General features: G+C 42.0%; 1 protein-coding gene across 1 annotated transcript in view; it reads right to left on the minus strand.

Annotated features, from left to right (window-relative positions):
- Positions 1-20,078, minus strand: part of ADAMTS2 (ADAM metallopeptidase with thrombospondin type 1 motif 2) — a 269,901-nt gene extending 249,823 nt beyond the window's left edge. Inside the window, exons 1-2 of the mRNA XM_081319671.1 lie at positions 19,844-20,078; positions 18,536-18,897 (exon numbers count right to left, since the gene is read on the minus strand). Of these exons, the coding sequence (XP_081175797.1) occupies positions 18,536-18,897; positions 19,844-19,931 (450 nt within the window). The 5' untranslated portion in view covers positions 19,932-20,078. The remainder of the gene's footprint in view (positions 1-18,535; positions 18,898-19,843) is intronic.
- Between the last annotated feature and the right edge of the window lie 2,333 nt (positions 20,079-22,411).

The following is a 22,411-nucleotide window of genomic DNA, read 5'->3' on the forward strand; positions in this document are numbered from 1 at the left end:
GTAGAGCACCTTGCAATAGTCCATTGGGCATGAGTGACTATGAGCAAGGCCTGCCAATCCAGGAATGGATCCAATTGGCACACAGACAAAGCTGTGCAATAGTCCTCCTAGCCATGTCTATCACCTGCTCACCTAGCTAAAGTCGTGCATCTAGGAGGACTCCCAGGTTGTACCCAAGGCGTCATCCCTCCTAGGTAAACTAGACAGGAAACATTCTATTACTCTGGGTCAGACTGGGGCAATGTAACCCCAACCAGCACCAAAGATGGCATAATAAGGAAAGCTGTGGGTCCCCATGCCACCCTTGCCAGAAGTCACCCAAAAGTGTGCCATTTCCATCCCCATCCCCAGGCCTGAACCCTGTCTGAAAGGAATCCAGGTAATTCACTTCCACCAAGGTCCTCTGAAGCTGCTGCACAATCATCTTCTCTATATTTTATATTCTTAGATATGGTGTTCGAAATATCCATAATAATAGCAAAAACTCTCTGTATACAAAAGCATTCGAAGAGACATAATCAAGAAATAAATATTTAATAATTCCTAGTTATTCTACTCACATATGCATGCAGACATAATAATTTAGGATTTTTTTTCCAGAATCCTAAAGGCCCACTATTTCTTTTAGCCATAATTTAAACTTATTAGCATTCTGGGAGTCATAAACTAAGGATGTGATCCCCACTTTCAAATAACCCACAGCGTTTTACAAAGCAATGACATGCATTTTCAAAACAATGTTTCCATGCTCACCTTATACTCTTTGCACTAACTAAAACATCAAGACAATTGGTGTTGTTTTTTTCATGCAACACAGCAACCCTAAAAAGGAAAGTCATCTCTCTCTCTTTTTTCATGAATAAATGTCATGAAAGATGCATTGCTGAACAAGGGAAACATCAAGTGGATGCACATTTTAACAGCTTAGTTGAAGTCTTGAAATGTGTATGTGCTAGCTACACAAATGAAGACAAAATAAATTAATCCATAAAGACTTTCTATCAAATTAATCTACTATAATATGGCTACAATCTGGTTTGTTTCGGCCCAGGGCAGCAAAGTTGAAAATCAACAAGAAATATAAGTAAGGCAACAAAAGATTATTTCCATTTCAGAGGAACACCAGCTTCTTCTTTATTAGAAGATTTCCATTAACTTTTGAGAAATAACTCAAGCAGAAGAATATACAAACTGAGACTGTTTCCAAAAGTCTTAATTAAGTCCCTATCCAAGCAGGGAAAAATGTTGCCACTGAACTATGACTGAAAAGGGAAATTATTCAATATCTTAGAAGTATTCTTGTCAGTTTAAATTCAATTCAGTTTTAAGTCTACAACACAATGTTTCTCAACCTTGGCTGCTTTAAGCTCTGTGGACTTAAACTTCCCAGAATTCACCAGCCAGCATGGCTGGCTGAGAAATTCTGGGAACTGAAGTCCACATACTTAAGGTGGCCAAGGTTGAGAAACACTGGTCTACAGCACACCTCAATGACACCAAAACAATGATATCACACATATGCTGCCTTCTACATCATTTCATTGCAGGTGTGTCGGTCTCTATCTACTGTTGTTAATGGACATCATCACTCCAAGATGGCAAGCAGACCTGTCCCCACAAAACATTGTACACAATGACCAAAATTCACCAGTGGGAAGGCCATATTTCAAATCCATTTCTCCAATGACTTCATTAAAATGCCATTGATATTTCTCATAACATTCAGAAACAACTTAAAGTTGTTTCTTCTTTTTCTCTTCATTCTTCAATTTCTGTATTATTTCTTCCCAAAAGGAAGATGCATTCAAATGTATCACACATGAAATGGTTTTGTTAGGGATCTGGACATACAAGCTTAAAGCCAGAGGAACCACACCTCAGATTCCTTCTAAAGATTAATGAGTGGTTGCAAGCACTGATTGCCATTAAATTGTCATAATGTGCTTTGAAATTCAGTCACTTCTCCTATTCAAGAAGTTGAAACAGCACTACTGTTACTGGCATTTTTAGGTAAATTAGAATCTGGGAAAGCAGCCCAGCCTTTAGTTTTCCTCAAATATCTTTAAGGGATCTGTTAAGAGCATAAAAATAAAATAAAAGTTTAGATTTTATGAAAGAGCAAGCCCTTCTAGGTTTTATTCCCAATATCCTGATAGTTTATGTGGCGATCTTGTTTACCACAGCTACAGTGATGCTACATCAACCTTTCGCTTCAGCAAACATGCAGATCTACCTTCTAGCATCTGGTGCCCTCTACATGGAATAGAACTATAATCCCAAAAATTCTAGCCAGTCTGCACACTGATCCCTCTGGCTGTGGATGCTGAGTTACTAAGTTAATTGAATATTAAAATTTCAGGCCTGATGCACATTCCAAACATGGGAATGTGTCCTACTACCCATTCACTGCTTACTGCAAGTATAAGAAGGTCTGCCAGTGGATCCGCTCTTCATACTTTTCATGTTAGTTGCAGGGAAAATGGTTAAACATCATAAATCAAAGCACATTGTGACACCATGTGTCAAGCAATATATTGTTGTGATTCAGGGTCAGCCTGTGGGTTCGGCAGTTGGGTCAGATGACTCAGAGGAGGAGGAGGAGGGGGGTGTTGAAGAGCTTGCTGAGGGGGTTGGACAGCTTGATGAGAGCCCTCAGCCAGGCCCCTCTCACTTGGTCACGACGCAGACCCAGCTGTGTGAGCCTGACAGCGTGGATGAAGATGACCCACAGCTGGCCCTGTTCAAGGACGCCCGACGCAGGAGGCAGTCAATCAGGAGTAAACAGAGGAAGGCAATGGGGCTCCTCGGAAGGAGGCAGAGAGAAGCCACGCCCTGAACTGTATTTAAGGGGGAATGCATGGGAGGGCTGGTTTGCTGAAGGCAACCGCTTGAAAAGCTCCTGTTTCTTGGTTTGTGTCTTGTTCTATTTGTTTTTGTAGCAATAAATTTGGCAGGCGTAATTCCAGCCTCTTGCCTTCTTGTAAAAGGGGTGGTCCCTGCCTTTTCTGCAGGGCCGGTAGCAGGCTGGTACAGAACATATATAAACATTTTGTCACAAGAAGAGAATCCACATTAGACTGAGGGCAGCTAGCTGTCTGAATCGAAAATGATTTTTTTTTCCTGAGCACAACTTTCACAAAGTTCTCTTTAGCAAGATTTATTAATGTGAAAGGAATAACGATGGAAGGACTGCAGCAAGTGAACTATCTTCATGTACATTTGACTTTCTGAATCTTTTTCTCATAACCTATGTGCAATGAAGAGGAAGAGGTTCTTCGCAATGAAACTGAGGAAAACTGCAGCTGGTTGCTTACCCAGTAGTCATTTGATTCTTTATCAGTGTGTGAACCAATCTTACAAGTCAGTCTAAAATGGCTAATTAAAGCACAAACCCAATTGTGCTTTAAAAATAGAAGCAAACATTCAGTAGTCCCACACAGAAACCACTTTTGTTAGCACAACCTGAGACAATAAGGAGATTTTTCAAACTGAAAAATCATGCTGGATAAGGAAGGAGGAGCTAAATCCTGCAATCGCTTCTAATCAGTATGAGTCATGGTAAGAACAATTTCTCCAATAAACAGGTGGTAGAGCTCAGCCTCCCCAAAATCCTGTCCACCTCCTCGGGAGTCACAGGATAAAACTCAGTCCAGATAATACTACTTTCAAGACCACTCAATTCCTCCCCATGAGACTCTGCCCAGTCAGAGTCCAAACCGGTCTGAATCTGAGCGATTTTGTCTGCCAGATGCTGGCTGAACTCCTCGGCCCGCCCCTGTAAGGGCTCCTCCCTCACCTCCTGATTAAGGAGGGAATGAGTTACCCTAAACAGGGCGGCCGGGCAATTATCTGCAGACCCGATGAGGGCAGCGAAGTAATTAGACTTCGCCGTCCTCATCGCCGCGAGATAAGACCTAGTAAAAGATCTTAGTCGCAATCGGTCAGATTCAGACAATTTCTCATTAATATATATATATATATAAACCTTTATTGTCAAAGTACAACATGTGTACATTGAGATTAACTGAGCCTCCCCCCATGCTCTCTCCCCCCAACACACAGTGACAACAAACCCTCCATCCTACCACACCATGTGAACCAACTACACCACACACCGGTCTCCCAAGTCAATTCTGCATAAGATTATGTCCCATTTAAAAGCCTAACAGCCCACGGATAAAAGCTATTTTTCAGCCTGTTGGTACGGCTGGCCATATTCCTGTATCTCCTACCGGATGGTAGGAGAGTAAAGAGATACCGTCCAGGGTGTGAGTCATCCCTGAGAATCTTCCTCACTCTTCCAAGGCAACGAGCCCTGGCGATGTCATCCAGTGGTGTCAGGGAACAGTCCACAATGTCTTGTGCTGTGCTCACTACCCTCTGTAATACTTTCCTGTCCGCGGCTGTCAGACCAGCATACCAAACCACAATACCATACGAGAGGACGCTCTCTATGGTAGACCGGTAAAAGAGGGTCATTAGCTGTTGTTCTACAACAAGGAAGTAGAAGTTGCAAGGAAGTCTCCCACTACTTTGGTGAAGAGAAGACCTTCAGCAAGTCTCCCAATGTTCATTGTCTTTTAGATACTGTTTCATTCATCATCTTCACCTTCTCCATTGCTGCCAACGGGGCAGTTAGCATTTCCTGGAGACTCCAATTATGGCACATATTTCTAGTAAATGCCCCAGGACGGTGAGCTCCAATATTGAAAGGTGAGAAACCAACCCTGTATCTAATGGCTTTGACCTCGCTCTTCACTTGAACAAGCTTTTCTGTTTGAGACCTAGGCCATTTAAACATAGCACTTTGGAGCATGGGAATAAATGGTTCTGTTTCTGTCCTATCACATGACTTCTCTCTTAAACAAGTCATTAGATTGGTTCGTTAGACACAGATGAAACCCTAATTGTCAAAGCTATTTTCACATGAATGTAGTTGTGAAACTTACATTGCTTGATGTGGCCTTTATTTCAGGGTTGGCATGCTCCCTTCCTACCCGCATTACTAATAATAATCACATAACACAAATGCTGGGGTCGCTGGTTCTAAAATGCAACCCTAACTACTCTTAGAAAAGTTACAAGAGGGTAAGGATTATTGATTCAATGGGATTAACCTCTGAGTAAACATGCTTAATATTTCATTGACAGAATCATTGACAGAATCACCCTGAAATACCTGGTAATAGGAATTTGAAAAGCAGGCCTTCTGTAACAAATCTAATTTCACATCTCTAGAATACCAACATACAAATCTGTACTGAAGTAAAAAATTATGACCGTGATCAAGTATGGTAATTATAGACTCTGTTAAGTTAATTTAACATAAAGAAGTGCCTGATTTTAAATCATAAGCTACATTTTAGAATCTGCAGTGGTGCTGAATTAATTCAAACAACAAGTTTTCAGGATCTCAACCTTAACATTTTTTTATTTCTCGGCTAATTCCCAAATCTCCAACACCAAGAAAAAATGCCTAGCTTGAATGAAAACAGAAACTGTTCATTTTTTTATTTTAATGTTGAACATTTGGCTGTATGTCTAAATTATCATTTATTAATTTAGAAACCAATGATCACAATGGCAGCATGTTTGACAGAATATTAAAACTGTTTTTGCATCTGTAAATCAAATTCCTTGTGATAATGGCACATCTTTGGGGAAATTAATATCACTGCCAAAAAAAATCATAAAAGCTAAGTCTGATTTCATAAAAGGTCCCCTCCCCAGTATTTTCATTGGAAACTCCATTTATCCATCCATCCATCATCCGTCTGTCTGTCTGTCTGTCTGTCTGTCTGTCTGTCTGTCTGTCTGTCTGTCTATCTATCTATCTATCTATCTATCTATCTATCTATCTATCTATCTGTCTGTCTGTCTGTCTGTCTATCTCTATCTCTCCATACAGTCACAGGATTTTCTCCTGGACAGGCTCAAAGACCACAAGTGAATGTACAAGAAGAAAAATAAAGGGTTGGAGAGTTGATTATAGGCAGGAGGGAAGTCCAGTGTACCATTCACACCCCTAAAATTTTCTCCAGTTTTCACCTATTCTGTGCAAGTTGCATTCTAGCATACAGTTCACTGTTATTCCACCTAGTTAGACTCTAAAGCCTTGTATGACAGGACATCTAGGGCATGTCAGCTGTATTTCTTCTAGATCAATGTCCAAAGACCAAGCAGATGCATAAGCATGCACATGTCACAAATACATCCACCACAGAGCTACCTGAAGGGGGGGGAGAAGCCTCGTCTGTAATTCTGTTCCAGATCAGTGTTTTTCCATTAATAACTCAGGCTAGAGTAGAAAGTTGGGGGAGAAAAACCACCCCAGAAGAAGCCAGTGAGAAAGCATTTTTACAATGCTGCCAAGAAAACTGTATGGACAGAATTACCAAAGTTGAGCTTGACTCAAAGCTTTAGACTACCATGACAACAAAAGTCAGGCTCCCACTTCTTTCTAGTGACTGTTGTGAGCAGAGAAAAGTAGAGATGTATGAAGTTCTGACAAGCTGAAATGCATTCACCCTATGATTCTCATCTGATACAACTATGTACACTTTATACCACGTGTCAGGTATGAAAGAAAATACCCACACCCATTAGAACCATCAGACAGCCTTTGACAAATACTACTTTACTGCAATAGAAAAATCTGAGAGTGCTGATTCAAAACAGAGCACAAGGCACATTTATTCTAAATTCTAAAAGTTCACATTGCAAACTAATACAGTATTTTGGGTGAATTTCACCAAATATTAACAGGAAGAAAATGTGCCTGAATACAGGAAAAGTGTGGTACAAAATGGTACTGGTGTAATGGAGAACCTGAAGACAGACAGGCAGACGTGTGTGAAATGCTACAAAAATATTCTACATGGTGATCACTAATGAAAGCATCCTTCAAAACAAACTATGAACAATTTGCTGACTTTAGATAGACATGTCTCCACCTTTAAAAGATTGCCTTATTTGCAATAAACCTTTGTATCCAGAATGGAAATTACTAAAAAAGGCAGTTCAGCAACCTCTGTAAGATCACAAGTTTCTCAACCAAATTGATCTAAATGATCTGATTGTCTTCAGACATTGTGGGTGCTCCATCATTGGAGTTTTTTAAGAAAAGATTGGACAGTCACTTGTCTGAGATGGCATAGGTTCTCCTGCTTAAGCAGAGGGCTGGACTAGAAGACCTCCAAGATTCTATTCTATTCTATTCTATTCTATTCTATTCTATTCTATTCTATTCTATTCTATTCTATTCTATTCTATTCTATTCTATTCTATTCTATTCTATTCTATTCTATTCTATTCTACTCTACTCTACTCTACTCTACTCTACTCTATTCCCCAGTCAAATGTTATTGTTAATAGGTGTGTTTCTATTAGCAGCTTTGACTACTGTATTAACCTAAGCAGAAGAGCCGGGCATATATGGAAAATCATTGTTATTAACAGCATTAACCATTTTAGTACCTGTCAAACAATGGATCAAACAGATGAGATACTGAGGCATAGTCTTATTCGATGCAGGGTTTTTACTCATATTTAAATTACAGTAACTATGCCTAAGACTACATGGAGTATCTGCAAAACAGCACATGCAAATTATATACAGGTGTACACCTTCTCCTTTGGTTTATGATGATGCATTTTATGGTGGGAAACTGCAACTACTGTCCTGGTTTCTGTTCCAGACTGGCATCAAGTATTTCCCATCTACTTCAACTTGCTAGTGAAACAGGCAACAGTCATATTAGTTCCTGCCATGAAATTTCCACTGTTTAAGATCATTGTTGCTACTGGACAGTCCCTGGATTTGGAACAATATTGGAGAGGAGCATTCAAATCTCTGCTGCCCACCTACCCTACTCATGTGAGACATGCAAAAAGAAAGCCAGAGGCTGTGCAACAGTAGCTGCAGGATGAGTTCCCCTCTTGTCTGCATTGATGCAAGCAGCTTGCTTCCCTCTGAAACTACAGAGTCATCCTTGAAGAAAATTCAGCTCCCAAACAGGCCCTGGGAGTACTCCTCAAATGTGTTGGCTCAATATAAATTAGCAGAGGACAGATGATGGTGGTGATGATGACGGCAACGACGATGATGATGAGCCTGACTCTTGACAATTCAATGGACCAGGTTTCTCCACACCTTCCGAACTTGCACTATTTCTTTGAATTTTTCTATGGTCTGGCTGGTGTCGCCTTTGATAGTGTCCTGCCACCCTGTCCTCTGATGGCCTGGTTTCCTTTTACTACCAGCTCTCTGCAAGAATGATTGCTTTCTTCAGTGAATTCCCCTGCATGATATGGCCAAAATAAATTTAGATGCAGTTTTGTGATTTTGCCTTTTGTGACATGTCTGGTGTTATGTGCTCCAGTACTTGCTTATTAGTCACCTGTGCTGACAAGGAATAGGCAAGGCCCTTCTCCAGCACGACAGCTCAAACCGTCGATTTTCTTCCTGTCTTGTTTTTTTTAAGGTCCATGTTTCACAACCATAGGTAGCTATGGGAAACACAACAGAGCAAACTAATCTACATTATTTATTTCTTTATTATTTATTAATTGAATTTATATACCTCCCTATTCCCGAAGGACTCAGGGCGGTTCACAGGGCAAGTTAAAAACAATAAAAGAGAGAATAAAATACAATTAAATTAATACAAGCCCACAAAATTAAGATAACATTAAAATTGAAGTTTAAAATTAATTTAATTTAATTTAGTTTAATTTAATTTAATTTAATTTAATTTAATTTAATATAATTTAAAATCCCTCAGTCCAGGCCAGACAATTCAAACAACCAGGTTTTTAAGTCCCGGCGAAACGAGCGAAGATCGGGGGTAGTCCGAAGTTCCATCAGCAGTTCGTTCCAAAGGGCGGGCGCACCCACAGAGAACGCCCTCCCCCTGGGAATCACCCGCCAGCATTCTCTAACCTGCAGAACCCTAAGGAGGCCCTCCCTGTGGGCGCACACAGGACGATGGGAAGCTGATGCTGACAGCAGGTGCTCCCTAAGGTAATCCGGACCCATGCCATTTAGGGCTTTATAGGTCATCATCAGCACCTTGAATCTCACCTGGAGGGCAACTAGAAGCCAATGCAGCTCACGGAGAAGAGGAAACTCCCATTACTACTCGCGCAGATGCATTCTGCACCAGCTGAAGCCTCCGAGTGGTCCTCAAGGGCAGCCCCATGTAGAGAGCATTGCAGTAGTCTAACCGGGAGGTCATGAGCGCATGGGTGACTGTGCGTAGGGCATCTCGGTCCAGATAGGGCCACAACTGGCACACCAGACGAAGCTGGGCAAAAGCCCCCCTGGTCACAGCTCCTATATGGTCTTTGAAATTGAGCCGTGAATCCAAGAGGACGCCCAAGTTGCGAGCCCTATCGATGGGGGTAACACCTCACCCCCCATCATTAGTGATGGAACAACCTGGTTAACCCGAGATGCCGGTATGCACAGCCACTCAGTCTTGGCAGGATTGAGTCGGAGCCTGTTTCTCCCCATCCAAACCGAACCGCCTCCAGGCAACGGGACATCATGTCGAGGGCATCACTGAGTTGGTTCGGGGTGGAAAGAAAAAGTTGGGTATCATCAGTGTACTGATGATACCCCACCCCGAAACCACGAATGATCTCACCCAGCGGCTTCATATAGATGTTGAACAGGAGGGAAGAGAGAACCGACCCGAGGAACTCCAAAAAACGAGAGACCTCAGGGCGGACCTCTGCCCTCCCGTCAACACCGACTGCGAATGGCCCAGGAGGTAGGAGGAGAACCACCGTAAAACAGTGCCCCCACTCCCAACCCCCTGAGACATCGCAGCAGGATACCATGGTCGATGGTATCAAAAGCTGCAGAGAGATCTAATAGGACTAGGACAGAGGAGCAACCCCTGTCCCGAGCCCGCCAGAGATCATTCATCAGCACGACCAATGCCGTCTCCGTGCTGTACCCGGGCCTGAAGCCCGATTGGTACGGGTCAAGATAATCAGTTTCCTCCAGGAACAGAGGAAGCTGATGCGCTACCACACTCTCAACAACCTTCGGCAAAAAGCGAAGGTTGGAGACCGGACGATAGTTATTCAGAATAGCTGGATCCAGGGCAGGCTTCTTGAGAAGGGGTCTTACCACCGCCTCCTTCAAGGCGGCAGGGAAGACACCCTCACTCAAAGAAGCAGATATCACTGCCTGGAACCAGCCTCATGTCTCCTCCCGAGCTGAATAAACCAGCCAGGGGGGGCACGGGTCCAATAAACAGGTGGTAGAGCTCAGCCTCCCCCAAATCCTGTCCACCTCCTCGGGAGTCACAGGATCAAACTCAGTCCAGATAATACTACTCTCAAGACCGCTCAATTCCTCCCCATCAGACTCTGCCCAGTCAGAGTCCAAACTGGTCTGAATCTGAGCAATTTTGTCTGCCAGATGCTGGCTGAACTCCTCGGCCCGCCCCTGTAAGGGCTCCTCCCTCACCTCCTGATTAAGGAGGGAATGAGTTACCCTAAACAGGGCGGCTTGGCGATTATCTGCAGATGCGATGAGGGCAGCGAAGTAATTAGACTTCGCCGTCCTCATCGCCGCAAGATAAGACCTAGTAAAAGATCTTAGTCACAATCGGTCAGATTCAGACTGGCTGGATCTCCAACAGCTCTCCAGACTCCGTCTCCGACGCTTCATCTCCCCTCTCCTGTGACAAGGGGGCATCCACATGTAGAAGGACCTTAATGAGATCTATTAAATCCATCCTATAGTTTCTTCTTGTAACCTTTTAATATAGCAGGTAATCCTACTTGTCATTAAGCTGTGGAAATCTGACCTTTCCATTGTATGGAGGTGCCAAAAATGTGTAAGTAGTAACCACAAAACTAATAGCTATGGAGACTGAAGGAATAAAGAAGGCAAACATTTAAACTTTTCAATCCATACACAAATGGCCATTCATTCATTCATTCCTTTCTTTACTTCTTTATTTCCTGATCAACTTCTTCAGCCACAAAGGCTGGACACTTTTTACTTCATTATTTATTTATTATTATTTATTATAAGCACAAAGATCATTATTATTAGATAAAAAAGATCATGTGAAAGGTGAAAGGGTTCATTACCAGCTATGGAGCTTAAAGAAAGAGATTGAAAGTGTTAGTCCTTCAAGGAAGACCAGACTAGGATGTCAGAGTTATGAATGCTAGTACTAACAGAATCTTGCAAGCCTGAGTGCGTTTCCCCACCTCCCTTTATCCTCATCAGAACTGAGGAGGGCCATATCAGAGATGCTTTCTCAAATTGCATTTCTTCTCCTGACCCAGATTTCCTTTATCTAACTATTTGCCTTGCTTATGGTCTTGGGATTATTCCTTCTGTCCATTACAGAAATAGTAAGACACTACTGGGTTTGAGGGGACTCGGGCCAGAAAACATGGAAGGCCAGATATCTCTTTTGGGGCTATTATCACATTCAAATCACCCATCTAATTTCCCTGGAGCTTCACATCTTGCCCCTTTTCCTAATAACAGCCACCATTATTTCTCATTACTATCACTCCTCCATCCCTCTTCTCACCACAACCAACAGTCAAGAAAGAAAGTGTTGTGCTGGCAAATTGCTCTGGGTGAGCTGTTTTAATATATGCATGCTGTAGGGCCATGTGGTGTTTGGGCAATGTTACAAAGTAGTTTCCCAAATCTTCTTCCGGGATATTTTTCAGCTTCCTAATCTAGCCAAGAATAAGCTATTTCTTTAAAATGTTTATATTTTATATAGCCTTATGTTCTTTAAAAAGATCTGCTTTCATCCTGCCTAGTCCCCAAGATTAGCTATGGTTGGCTAAATACTACAGTGTTGTGATTCAGGGTCAGCCTGTGGGTTCGGTAGTTGGGTCGGACGACTCAGAGGAGGAGGAGGAGGGGGGTGTTGAAGAGCTTGATGAGAGCCCTCAGCCAGGCCCCTCTCATCTGGTCATGACGCAGACCCAGCTGTGTGAGCCTGACAGCGTGGATGAAGATGACCCACAGCTGGCCCTGTTCAAGGACGCCCGACGCAGGAGGCAGTCAATCAGGAGTAAACAGAGGAAGGCAATGGGGCTCCTCGGAAGGAGGCAGAGAGAAGCCACGCCCTGAACTGTATTTAAGGGGGAATGCGTGGGAGAGCTGGTTTGCTGAAGGCAACCGCTTGAAAAGCTCCTGTTTCTTGGTTTGTGTCTTGTTCTATTTGTTTTTGTAGCAATAAATTTGGCAAGCATAATTCCAGCCTCTTGCCTTCTTGTAAAAGGGGTTGTCCCTGCCTTTTCTGCAGGGCCGGTAGCAGGCTGGTACAGAACATACAGCTTGAACAAGATGTCTGGCACATTACTTGTCATAAACCCTAACCTGGGGGAGGGGGGGATTTAGGAAGGTTGTCAGGATGATGCCTCAAGGCCTTATGGATTCATTGGATGGATCCCACTGAAATTGTCTTGGGTTGGAGTTAACTATACTGTCTTGTGGTGCTGGTTTTGGAAGGATTGCTGCAGTGATTGCAAATCACTTCAAGCTACAATTTGCACATTTATATATAAAAGGTTTGCATATTTCCTTTCTTGATTAGTTTTATCACACCAAAGAAATTTTCTTCAATGCCCAGCAAAAGACAGTTTATACAAGTTTAAATAAATGGCAGAAGGGCAATTAGAACATTGATTCTGGGGGGAAAATAGACTAAGGATCCAGATGGATTTGAAAGAAGATTAGGAAATTAATTACAAGAATCCTTCCTGTGGGAAAATGTCATTGTTCTGAATTTTATTTAAAAAATGAAGATTTTGAAATTAATTATAAGGAATCTTCCCTTGGGAAATGCTGTTGTTTAGGGAAAAAACATAGTGATAGAACTTTGAAGGTTGAGCACTAAAGGAAAGCAGAAAGAACTAAACATTATAATTAAAGAAGAAGAACAATTAAAATTGACTGATTAAATAGAATGAAGCAAAGTACTGCAGTTTTGGGAGACTAGAAGGCTATTTGGGGACAATGCATTCAAAATTAATCTTAGAATTGTGTTCTATTATTATAAACAAACTGTATTTAAAAGACCTTATAGAAGAAGAACAAGATTCATTGGACAAGATTGAGATTGAGATTGATTTGAATGTGGATGTAAAAACAAGCTATAAAAATGATATAGAAAAAGATGTTACTTTGGATATAAAAATGAAACTGGCTGATGTCCTAATAATTAAAAGGGATATACAAATAACAAACTAGAAAAGTGAGTTGGATAACTTTATATAAAAAAAAGATTTGTCAAAGTTTTGAAGAATTTTCTGAAAAAGACAAGCAAAAAAAAATCTAGCACATTATTTATAGGGATTAAAGATCAAGATTGTTAAAAGCGAAGGGAAAGAATGTAAAGTTTGTTTATTTGGTCAAGTTTAAAATGTATATTTTGTTATTTCTGGTAATCTTTAATGGACTTTTGCTAATAAGAATCAAAGTGAGGTTTAAAGAAGTAGTTTATAGATAAGAGATGAGATATAGGAGGAAGAGATAATTTGTTGCATGCTCACTGGTAATAAGTCACTGAAGTTATATGTGCTTGATAAAAGAGGAATTCATTTCTTTGTATATTTCTTTTAGTTTTCTTTATTATATTTCTATTTTTCCTTCTTTTCTATTTTTCTTTATATTCTTTTCTGCACTTTCTACTGTTCTTTTCCTTTGTTAATACTTTTAGTTTGCATTACTTTTTATCACTGTAATTATAAACTTTAATAAAAATTATTATTAAAAGATTTACTCTCACAAGCTGATAGGAGCGAAGCAAGATTATCTGCAAAGCAACCTGAATGGGAAAGGCAACCAGCAAGCTTTCAGCCCCATTCTTGCTTAACTTCCTTCACTTAAAGGAAAATCAATGGGATACATTCCAATTAAGTTCACTTATAGCACTGATGCTATTTAACTATTAGGTGAGCATCATAAGATGCTTTTTCCATGTTTCATTCTATTTGTATTTGAATAGAATGTTTCTCAAATCCAATTTATACCAGACATAAATAAACAACATTCATCAATTAAAAACATAAGCCACTTGACTTTGAATTGATTTAAAGGCCACTCATCTGAGTGGCAGTAAAATCTAAAGCTTAGTTTAGTATACTGAGTCTCCATATGTGCTACGTATATGGAGTATAGTATAGTATATTCAAATCATCAAACTGTATCTTTTTTTGTTTGTCATTTTCAAGACTACCTAACCAAATTTCAGATTAGTAGATGCTATAGTTTGTTCAAAGCTTTATTGGCAAGAATGAGGAGAAAGTAGGAAAAGTAGAGACTTCTTTGAATTTCAAATCAATTTCATCTAAACAGATTCAGATTTTACTTCACTTTTAGTTACTTGAGGGTTGTTGTTGTTTTTAAAAAACATGATGCCAGCATCCCCCTTTTATTTCTTGTAAACAAATATAATGAAGCCATAAACATCATCACAAAGAAACCTGCACAATTCCAAAATGGTACGTGCAGTGGCTAGGAAGTTATGAGTTATACTAAGAAGCTTTTATCCTTTTCGCTTGGTTCCAAAGTCATGGAAAGTGGAAGACACTAAGTATATAGGACAAATGAATGTGGATCAAACAGCTGGTAAAACAGGATGATTTTGTTGTCATCGTTAAAATGGATATGCTGCCAACTCTTGGTGACTTACCAAAGTACAGTTTTTTAATCAAAGTCAAATCAGCACAATAAGTAAATAAATACTTAATTGGGAAGATTTGTAGTAGTGTTTATTGATATTCTGTAGGTTATGCTTTGTTATTTGGATGGAAAGTTTTAAGCCTGGAAGGTAGTGTATGGTATTTTAAGTTGTATAATATATTAGGAGAAGGAAAGGTTGTTATAAATTGTTTTATGTGTGATTGAAATTAATTTGTAATACTTTTATGGGCAATATTGGAGTAGGTAATAGAATATAAGAATATAAGAATGATGTGATTATATATATAAAAAAAATTTTAAGTTTGGAAGTAATCTATGGTATTTTAATTTGTATAATATATTAGGATAATATGAATTTAAGGTATTATTTTGTATCTGAATAATCATTGATATGATATATATATATGTATTATGGAATTTACCTATATGAGTTAAAATTTGATAGTTTGAATAGCTTAGGATTGTTTGCGTAAGTTAGATCATGATTGTTTGTTTGTATTTTTATACCCTGTGTTTTGGTATTAGATTGGAAAGTATTATTTTGTATTTGCATAATTATTGATATGATATATATATATATGTTTGGAGTTTTCTTATATGAGTTAAAGTTCAGTAGTTTAAATAGTTTAGGATTGTTTGCGTAAGTTAGATTATGATTGTATTTTTATACCCTGTATTTTGCTCTGGGAAGCCGGGGGGGGGGGGAGAGGGGAAAGGGAGGGAGGGGTTGGGGAGGGTTGGGGAGGGGGAAAAGGGTGGGGGGGAAGGGGTTGGGAGGGTTTTTTTCTTTTTTTTGGTTTGCTAAAGATAAAATGCATTGTAAAACTTTTTAATAAAAAAAAACAATAATAAGTACGTAAATAAATACTGTAAACATCCCAATGCCAATATCATTCCCCACACACTCTTGTAACTTCTGGGAAGACATCCCAAGGAGGGTAACCTAATTTTTTTTCCTTCCATTGAAATGTGTTTGCTTCTCAGACAATGCTTGACAAGTTGCTGTAGTTGTCAAGGATTTTCAGAAGTGCTTTACCATTGCCCCCTTCCTAAGGCTGAGAGAGAGTAATTGGCTCACCCCACTGGCTTTGTGCTTAAAATGGGACTAGAATTCATGGTCTCCTGGTTTCTAGCTGATACTTAATCACTACACCAAACTAGAGGGAGATATTTTGCATTTTCAAGAAAAACCCAAAGCTACGTACCAAGAGCAATAGCACTTAGACTTATATACTACTTCACAGTGCTTTACAGCCCTCTCTAAGCAGTTCACAGAATCAGCATGTTGCCCCCAACAATCTGGGTCCTCATTTTACTGACCTCGGAAAGATGGAAAGCTGAATCAACCTTGATCTGCTCAGAATCAAACTGCTGGCAGTCAGCAGAATTAGCCTGTAATACTGCATATTAACCACTGCGCCATTCTGCCTCTACATCCTCCTATGTCCAATAGCTTCCCCCATTTATTTATTTATCTGAAATCTTTCTTGATACGATAGTCCTGGGAATCCTTTTAATGTTTTATGACTCCATAAAATTGCATTATTTACTTGTTTTATGATTCGGCTAAATCAAATTCTTAGTCTCCTTCAAGATAATTTTCTTCCTAAGGCAGCATACAAAGACGGCGTTTTCCCATGTCTTCTCTCAAAATCTTTCACAAAAGAGGACCAGGAGGAATCAACCTCAGAGCCCAACCCAGAGTTTCCAGTCCCTAGCAACTCTGGATGTGATCCCATACACATCACACAATATACAACTACATGCTACATGGTGCCACCTTTGGCTGGAGGTCCCAGTGCCTTTGTGATACTTTGGATCTAAAAAAAAAAAGTGCTTTAGAACCTGCCAAGCTGCTCCCGTAGCCCATTTGCCACTCCTTAAAGTAGCTGCATCTTTTTTCTGGAAGCACATCTTCCTTCCCTGGCTGCAGCACAAGTCTAGGAAAAATATATCTTTTGAGTTAAGGGATTGTAGACAGGGTCTATGCACGCATACACACACACACACACACACACACACACACACCAGGCACTCCAGAGCAACTTTTGTGCCTTCAAATCTGAAGTGATGCATAGCCATAGAGCCATAGCCAAATGAACTTCTAGCCTCAAGGAGATTGTCAAGAGAACCAAATGTCCCTTGAGAATACAATAGATGTGCAGGCATTCTTGATTTCAGTTTTTCTCAGCTCGGTCTTTGGACAGAAGTTTTGGATGAAAACTTCCATAATTCTGCCTGGGGAGGATGAGAAGTATAGCTAAATACACCAGAGACAAGCTCCTCTAAAGAATAAAGCCCCCAACATTTCTCTGTTGTCTTATAAGTCTGTATTCTGCACCCAGACATGCATCAAACCCTCCCCCATCCCATCATTGATTGGATATGAATCAACCTGATATGGTTGATTAATGCCATCAGCACATAGAAAGAACAGGGGCATGAGGTAGAGTTGTTTTGTTGGACATCACCAAGACCAAGACCTCCATCTAGGAATGTTAACTAATTTCTGGCAAGCATCTGTACTATTAACAACTACCCAAAATGCAGAAATATAACAATAGATGAAATGGTATCAAAAATTGTTTATTGAATACTTGTAGGCCAAGCTACTATTAAAGGCATTGGAATATTGCCCTAAAAAAGAGAAAGTTGGCAACCACATCTTGCCTCTTATTTTTTTAATCAGAATCTGGACAGAATTCAGACAACAGAAAGGTCACGATCTAAACTGAAATCCATTTATCTTATAAGTGCTACCAGCTGTATGTTAGCAAGCTGTTTTCTCTCTAAAACAATATAAATAAGATGATGTTGGATATAATTAGATGTTCATTCCCTAAAGGAAAGCTAAGCAAAGTTACTTCAGCAGCATAGCATTTGGACTTTAAAATATAGTATTTAAGAGACACAGTTCGACTTTTCTTGCTATGGTCTGGGGTGAAATACTGAATTAGAGAGACAGACAGACAGAATAATAGATGAAGATGAAGAACTCTTAAAATAACCTTGTTAGGTTCTTACCCTGAAAATCCTCAATGACCCTTCTATCATTCAGGTTATCCAGGATTGATTAAAATGAGCTTTCCTGCCCTGGAGCTCATTCCCAAAGTGTTGGACTAGAAGATCATCATCCCCTTCAGTAGTTCTGTTTGGCTGGGGTGATGGGAGTGCATTCAAAGTTAAGGAAGCTGGCACAGATATGAGAAGTGGACCATCATGAATGAGACACATTTTCTCAAAGTTAACCCCAAAATTCTGAGCACTTTTAATTTCTAACAACTAGAGCCAATTCATTGGCAGTGGAGCCTAGTTTTGAATATTATCTCTTTTTTAAAACACATCTAGGTCTCCAGATGCACTACTAAACAGAAGATAGCTAAGATCCTATGAAGAAAAGAAACATGCAGGTGACAGCATTAGGTCACTGTTTTTGATGTAGGTCACTATTTTTCAATGCACTGAAAAGCTTCAAGAGGGCGATCGAGACTTTCATGTTGATAATTAGTGATTTGTCGTAGCGGTTATGTGCCAGTTCAGGGTGAATCTGCTTCTCCACTCTTCATACAAGAGGCTCACTGGTTCATCACACTTTGCATCATGTAAGAGAACATTTCCTTATTTGATTTCACAATTAACATAGCAAATTAGGTGTGATTTGCTGCTGTCCTTTTTAAATGCTGAAAATGCAAACTTTCCCCATGGGGAAAGGATAATATAAGAAAGAGAGAAAGAGAAAGAGAAAGAGAAAGAGAAAGAGAAAGAGAAAGAGAAAGAGAAAGAGAAAGAGAAAGAGAAAGAAAGAGAGAGAGAGAGAGAGAGAGAGAGACTTACCAGCCCATCACAATTGCTGATGGCAACAGAAGCATTAGGCAAGTCCGTGATATGCCCCACATAGAGGCAATCCCCATGAAGCGGTTCAGTGTAGGTGATGTTTGAATCCTCCTGCCATTCCATAGTTGCTCCAGGAGCCACCAGCCGGGAATTTGGCCTTAATCTAAAGTGGAATTCTTGTCCAAAAACAGTGACATTGTAAAAAATTTCCTTGCCTGCAGCATCCAGAGGAAAATCCCTGGTGTTTCTTGGGAAGCGCCTCTTTGATGCTCCTGACACGACTTTGGAGACGAACCTGCCCTTTGAGTCTGTGCTAGTTGGGATGACCAGGCTGTATTCCTCTAGATTTCCCAAAATAGAATCTAGAAAGAGAGAAAATCATGAGTAATAAGAGTCGGGCTGAATACCTGACTACCACTGGCCGGGGACACCTACTTCATTGGTCCGGTAGGTTAAGGAAAGGAAAATACTAAGACAGACACCTCATGCCTTATTTTTCCAGTTGTGTTACTTTCCAATTGTGTGATTAAGAAAGCCCAGATGGCAGGCAGGGCAAGTATTTAGGGATGGACAGAGGTCAAGATGCTGTCTCCCTGCAACTGGGCAAGAGGGACCCGGAAACATAAGCGCTCCTTCAGCCGTATACATCCATTTTAAGCGGTGAGGCTTCGGAAAGCAATCTGCTTGAGGATATCGGGAGCAAACACCTCGCGCGTCAACTTTCAAACTCTGCCAGCCAGCCACACTCCTCCAAATTCAATCACTCCTGAACGCGAAGAATGGGGACGTCAATTGCCCTGGAAAAGTTTTTTTTTGTTTGGTTTTGTTTTGTTTAAAGGAGAAAAGAGCTGTCTCGGTTGGCTTCGCTTCCTTCCTCCAAAGCAACACACAGATCGAAGGAAAACTTCGCCGTCCCTGCCAGGTGGTTTCGCTGGGCGCAGGCGATTCGACAGGCGGCTCTGCCCCGCGCGTCCGAGTTCAACCCAGGTTCCAGCCTTTGCAGCTTGAAAGGAACCCCGCCAGCTCAGCAAGATCGAAGAAGGTCCAGACCGCCGCGGGCCTCCCCCCCCCCTCCGGAAAACAACGCCACACGTGGCGGCGGGGAGGGCGCCCCGGCCTTCGGGCCATGAACCCCGACGTGGCGCGGAGAAGTCTAGCGGGCAAAAAGTCCTCCGCCGGTGGGTGAAGTTAGACAGGCAGCCTCAAGGGGGGGGGGGACGGGCAAAGAGGGGGGGGGGCGGCGGCTGGCTAATCCCAGCCGGCCAGCCAGGGCAGTTTAAGGCGAGGGAACCCTAGCAGCCCACTTACCTTTCTCCCCCGGACTCTGCGGGGCCCCCGGGGCCAAAAGGAGGACCCAGCAAGCGAGAAGCAAGGCGATCCCCGTCGGAGGAGCCATGGCAGGCGTAGCTCAGCCCAACCCCAGCCTTCAACTTGGCTGCAGGGGGGTTGGGGGCTCCGGCCGCATTGAAGGCGGCCGCCACCGCCCTCTAGCCCACCACCAGGCAACCTCAGCCCCGCGGCTCCTTGCCCTGGCTCATCCGCTCCTCTCCAGCGCTCAGCCTCGACGAAGGCAGCAGAGACACCAGCAGGCGGCTCGCTGGAAAGCACGGGGCGTGCAGGAGGGAAGTCCGCCTGATTGACAGAACTGCCGCCGCCGTTGCCGCCGTTGCTGCCACCGCTGCTCTGGAGCCTGCCACGGCCTCACCTCGCCCGGCCCGGCTTAGCGGCGGCTCTCCCTGGAAACTCTCGCAGCAGCAGCAGCAGCTGCCGGTCGAAACAAAAACTCTGCAGCCTCCTCCGCTTTCGGGACACTTTTCCCCCAGCCCAGCTAAGAGGCGGTTCCTGAGGGATCCTGAGCGTTTCCCTCCCACCCAACGCTCGAAATCCTGCTCATCTATCTAGAAAGAGATCCGGCACCCAGATGCTCGATTTGGAATCGCTCAGGATTTTTCTGCAAAAAAGATCTCGTGCCGTATCTTGAACTCTCCTAACTTAGGCAGGAGAGTGGTCGTCTGAATTTCCTCCCCACCCACCCCCACCCCGCCCAAACTCTAATTGGAGATGGCTTTTGCTTTCTGTGTGTGTTATGTCCATATAGCACTTCGTGATATCATGGTTTCCGCTCCAGAAAGGCAGAATCGGATCCTTCCGGATCAAAATGTAATTGCTAGATTATTCTCTAGCCTCCCCTCTCTGGCTGAACTAAAAATTCCTGGATTTTTCTCATCTTGATTATCATAAAATCTAGATGAAAATCTTACCTTAACCCTAATGACTTTTGCATCCTAGCCCTGTTTTTGACTCCACTCCTTGTTTTAGTTTAACAACTAAAAAATGCGCTTATTAAAAAAGAAATGCACTTCTGGCGAGTAAGTTACTCTAGGAATTTTTCATATGATATTGTTATATGTAACAATTATATGTAACCCAGTGTGCTATGGTGGTTAAGAAGTTGGACTACAATTGGGAAGATCCAGGTTGAAATCCACCCTCAGCCAGGGACAGTCTGGGTGACTTTAGGACAGTCACTCTTAGTAGTCTAAGCTACTTCACAGTGTTGCTGTGGGAGAAATTGGAGGAAGGAATCCTATATGTGTATATGCATTCCACTTTGGCTTCTAGAGCAAGGGTGAGATATGAATCTTTTAAACAAATAAATAAACCTACTTTGTTCCCACATTCCAACTGATTTACATAAATACAATAAAAATAATAAAGCACACCCACCTCGTTAAAATGTAAATAAGGTAAAGGTAAAGGTTCCCCCGCACATGCATGCTAGTCGTTTCCGACTCTAGAGGCCGGTGCTCATCTCCGTTTCAAAGCCGAAGAGCCAGCGCTTGTCCGAGGACGTCTCCGTGGTCATGTGGCCGACATGACTAGATGCCAAAGACGCACAGAGCTCTGTTACCTTCCCACCGTAGTGGTCCCTATTTTTCTACTTGCATTTTTACGTGCTTTCGAACTGCTGGGTTGGAAGAAGCTGGGACGAGTAACAGGCACTCACTCTGTTACTCGGCACTCGGGATTCGACCCGCCAAACTGCCGACATTCTGATCAACAAGCTCAGCGTCCTAACCCACTGAGCCACCGTGTCCCTTTTAAAATGTAAATAACACCCATTAAAATCTTTTAAGTGGAGAAATAACCTGTGACACATGGCCTTACTAAAGTGCCAGATCTTTGTGTCCTTATGAAATGAGAGGGGTATGGAGGCCCTAAGAAGTCTAGGGAGAAACTTATTTCCATGTCCATCCCTCCTTGATCTCACAGAGGGAGGAAAACCTGAGAATGCCCTTGTGGGCTAAGGGAACAGGATGGGGTGGCTTCTCTCTGGAGAAAACAGTCTACAAGTATCCAGGATGCTTGCCGGGTAGGTTTGAATTGTTCCTAGGAACATACTGACAGTCGATGCAGTACCTATAATATTGGCTTTCGCATGCCAACGTGCATGGCACTATATTTTGCCCAAGCAGAAGTGTCCAGATGGACTTCTCGTAGCAAGTAGAGTACACATTGCAGTGATCCAATCAGGAAGCAATAAGGGCATGAGTTAAGGCTACTGAGACCTCCTACTTTAAACAGGATTCATACTGCTAGACCAGGGCTTTTCAACCTTTTCACCCAATGTACCACTTTTAGGATATGGCAACATCCAAGTACCACCAGTCACCTAGCAAGGTGTCAAAAACTTGATGACCAAAAAAAAAGGAAAAAGGAAAAAAATGATGAAGTACAGGTAGTCCTCGATTTACAACAGTTCGCTTAGTGACTGCTCAAAGTTACAATGGCACTGAAAAAAGTGCCCCCCAAGCCACAGCTGAGCAAGACACCTGCCTGCCCGCCCGGCGGCACTCTTCCTCCTGTCCGAGGTTT

Source organism: Vipera berus, assembly GCF_964194415.1.
Source record: "Vipera berus genome assembly, chromosome: 2".
Lineage (NCBI taxonomy): Eukaryota > Metazoa > Chordata > Lepidosauria > Squamata > Viperidae > Vipera > Vipera berus.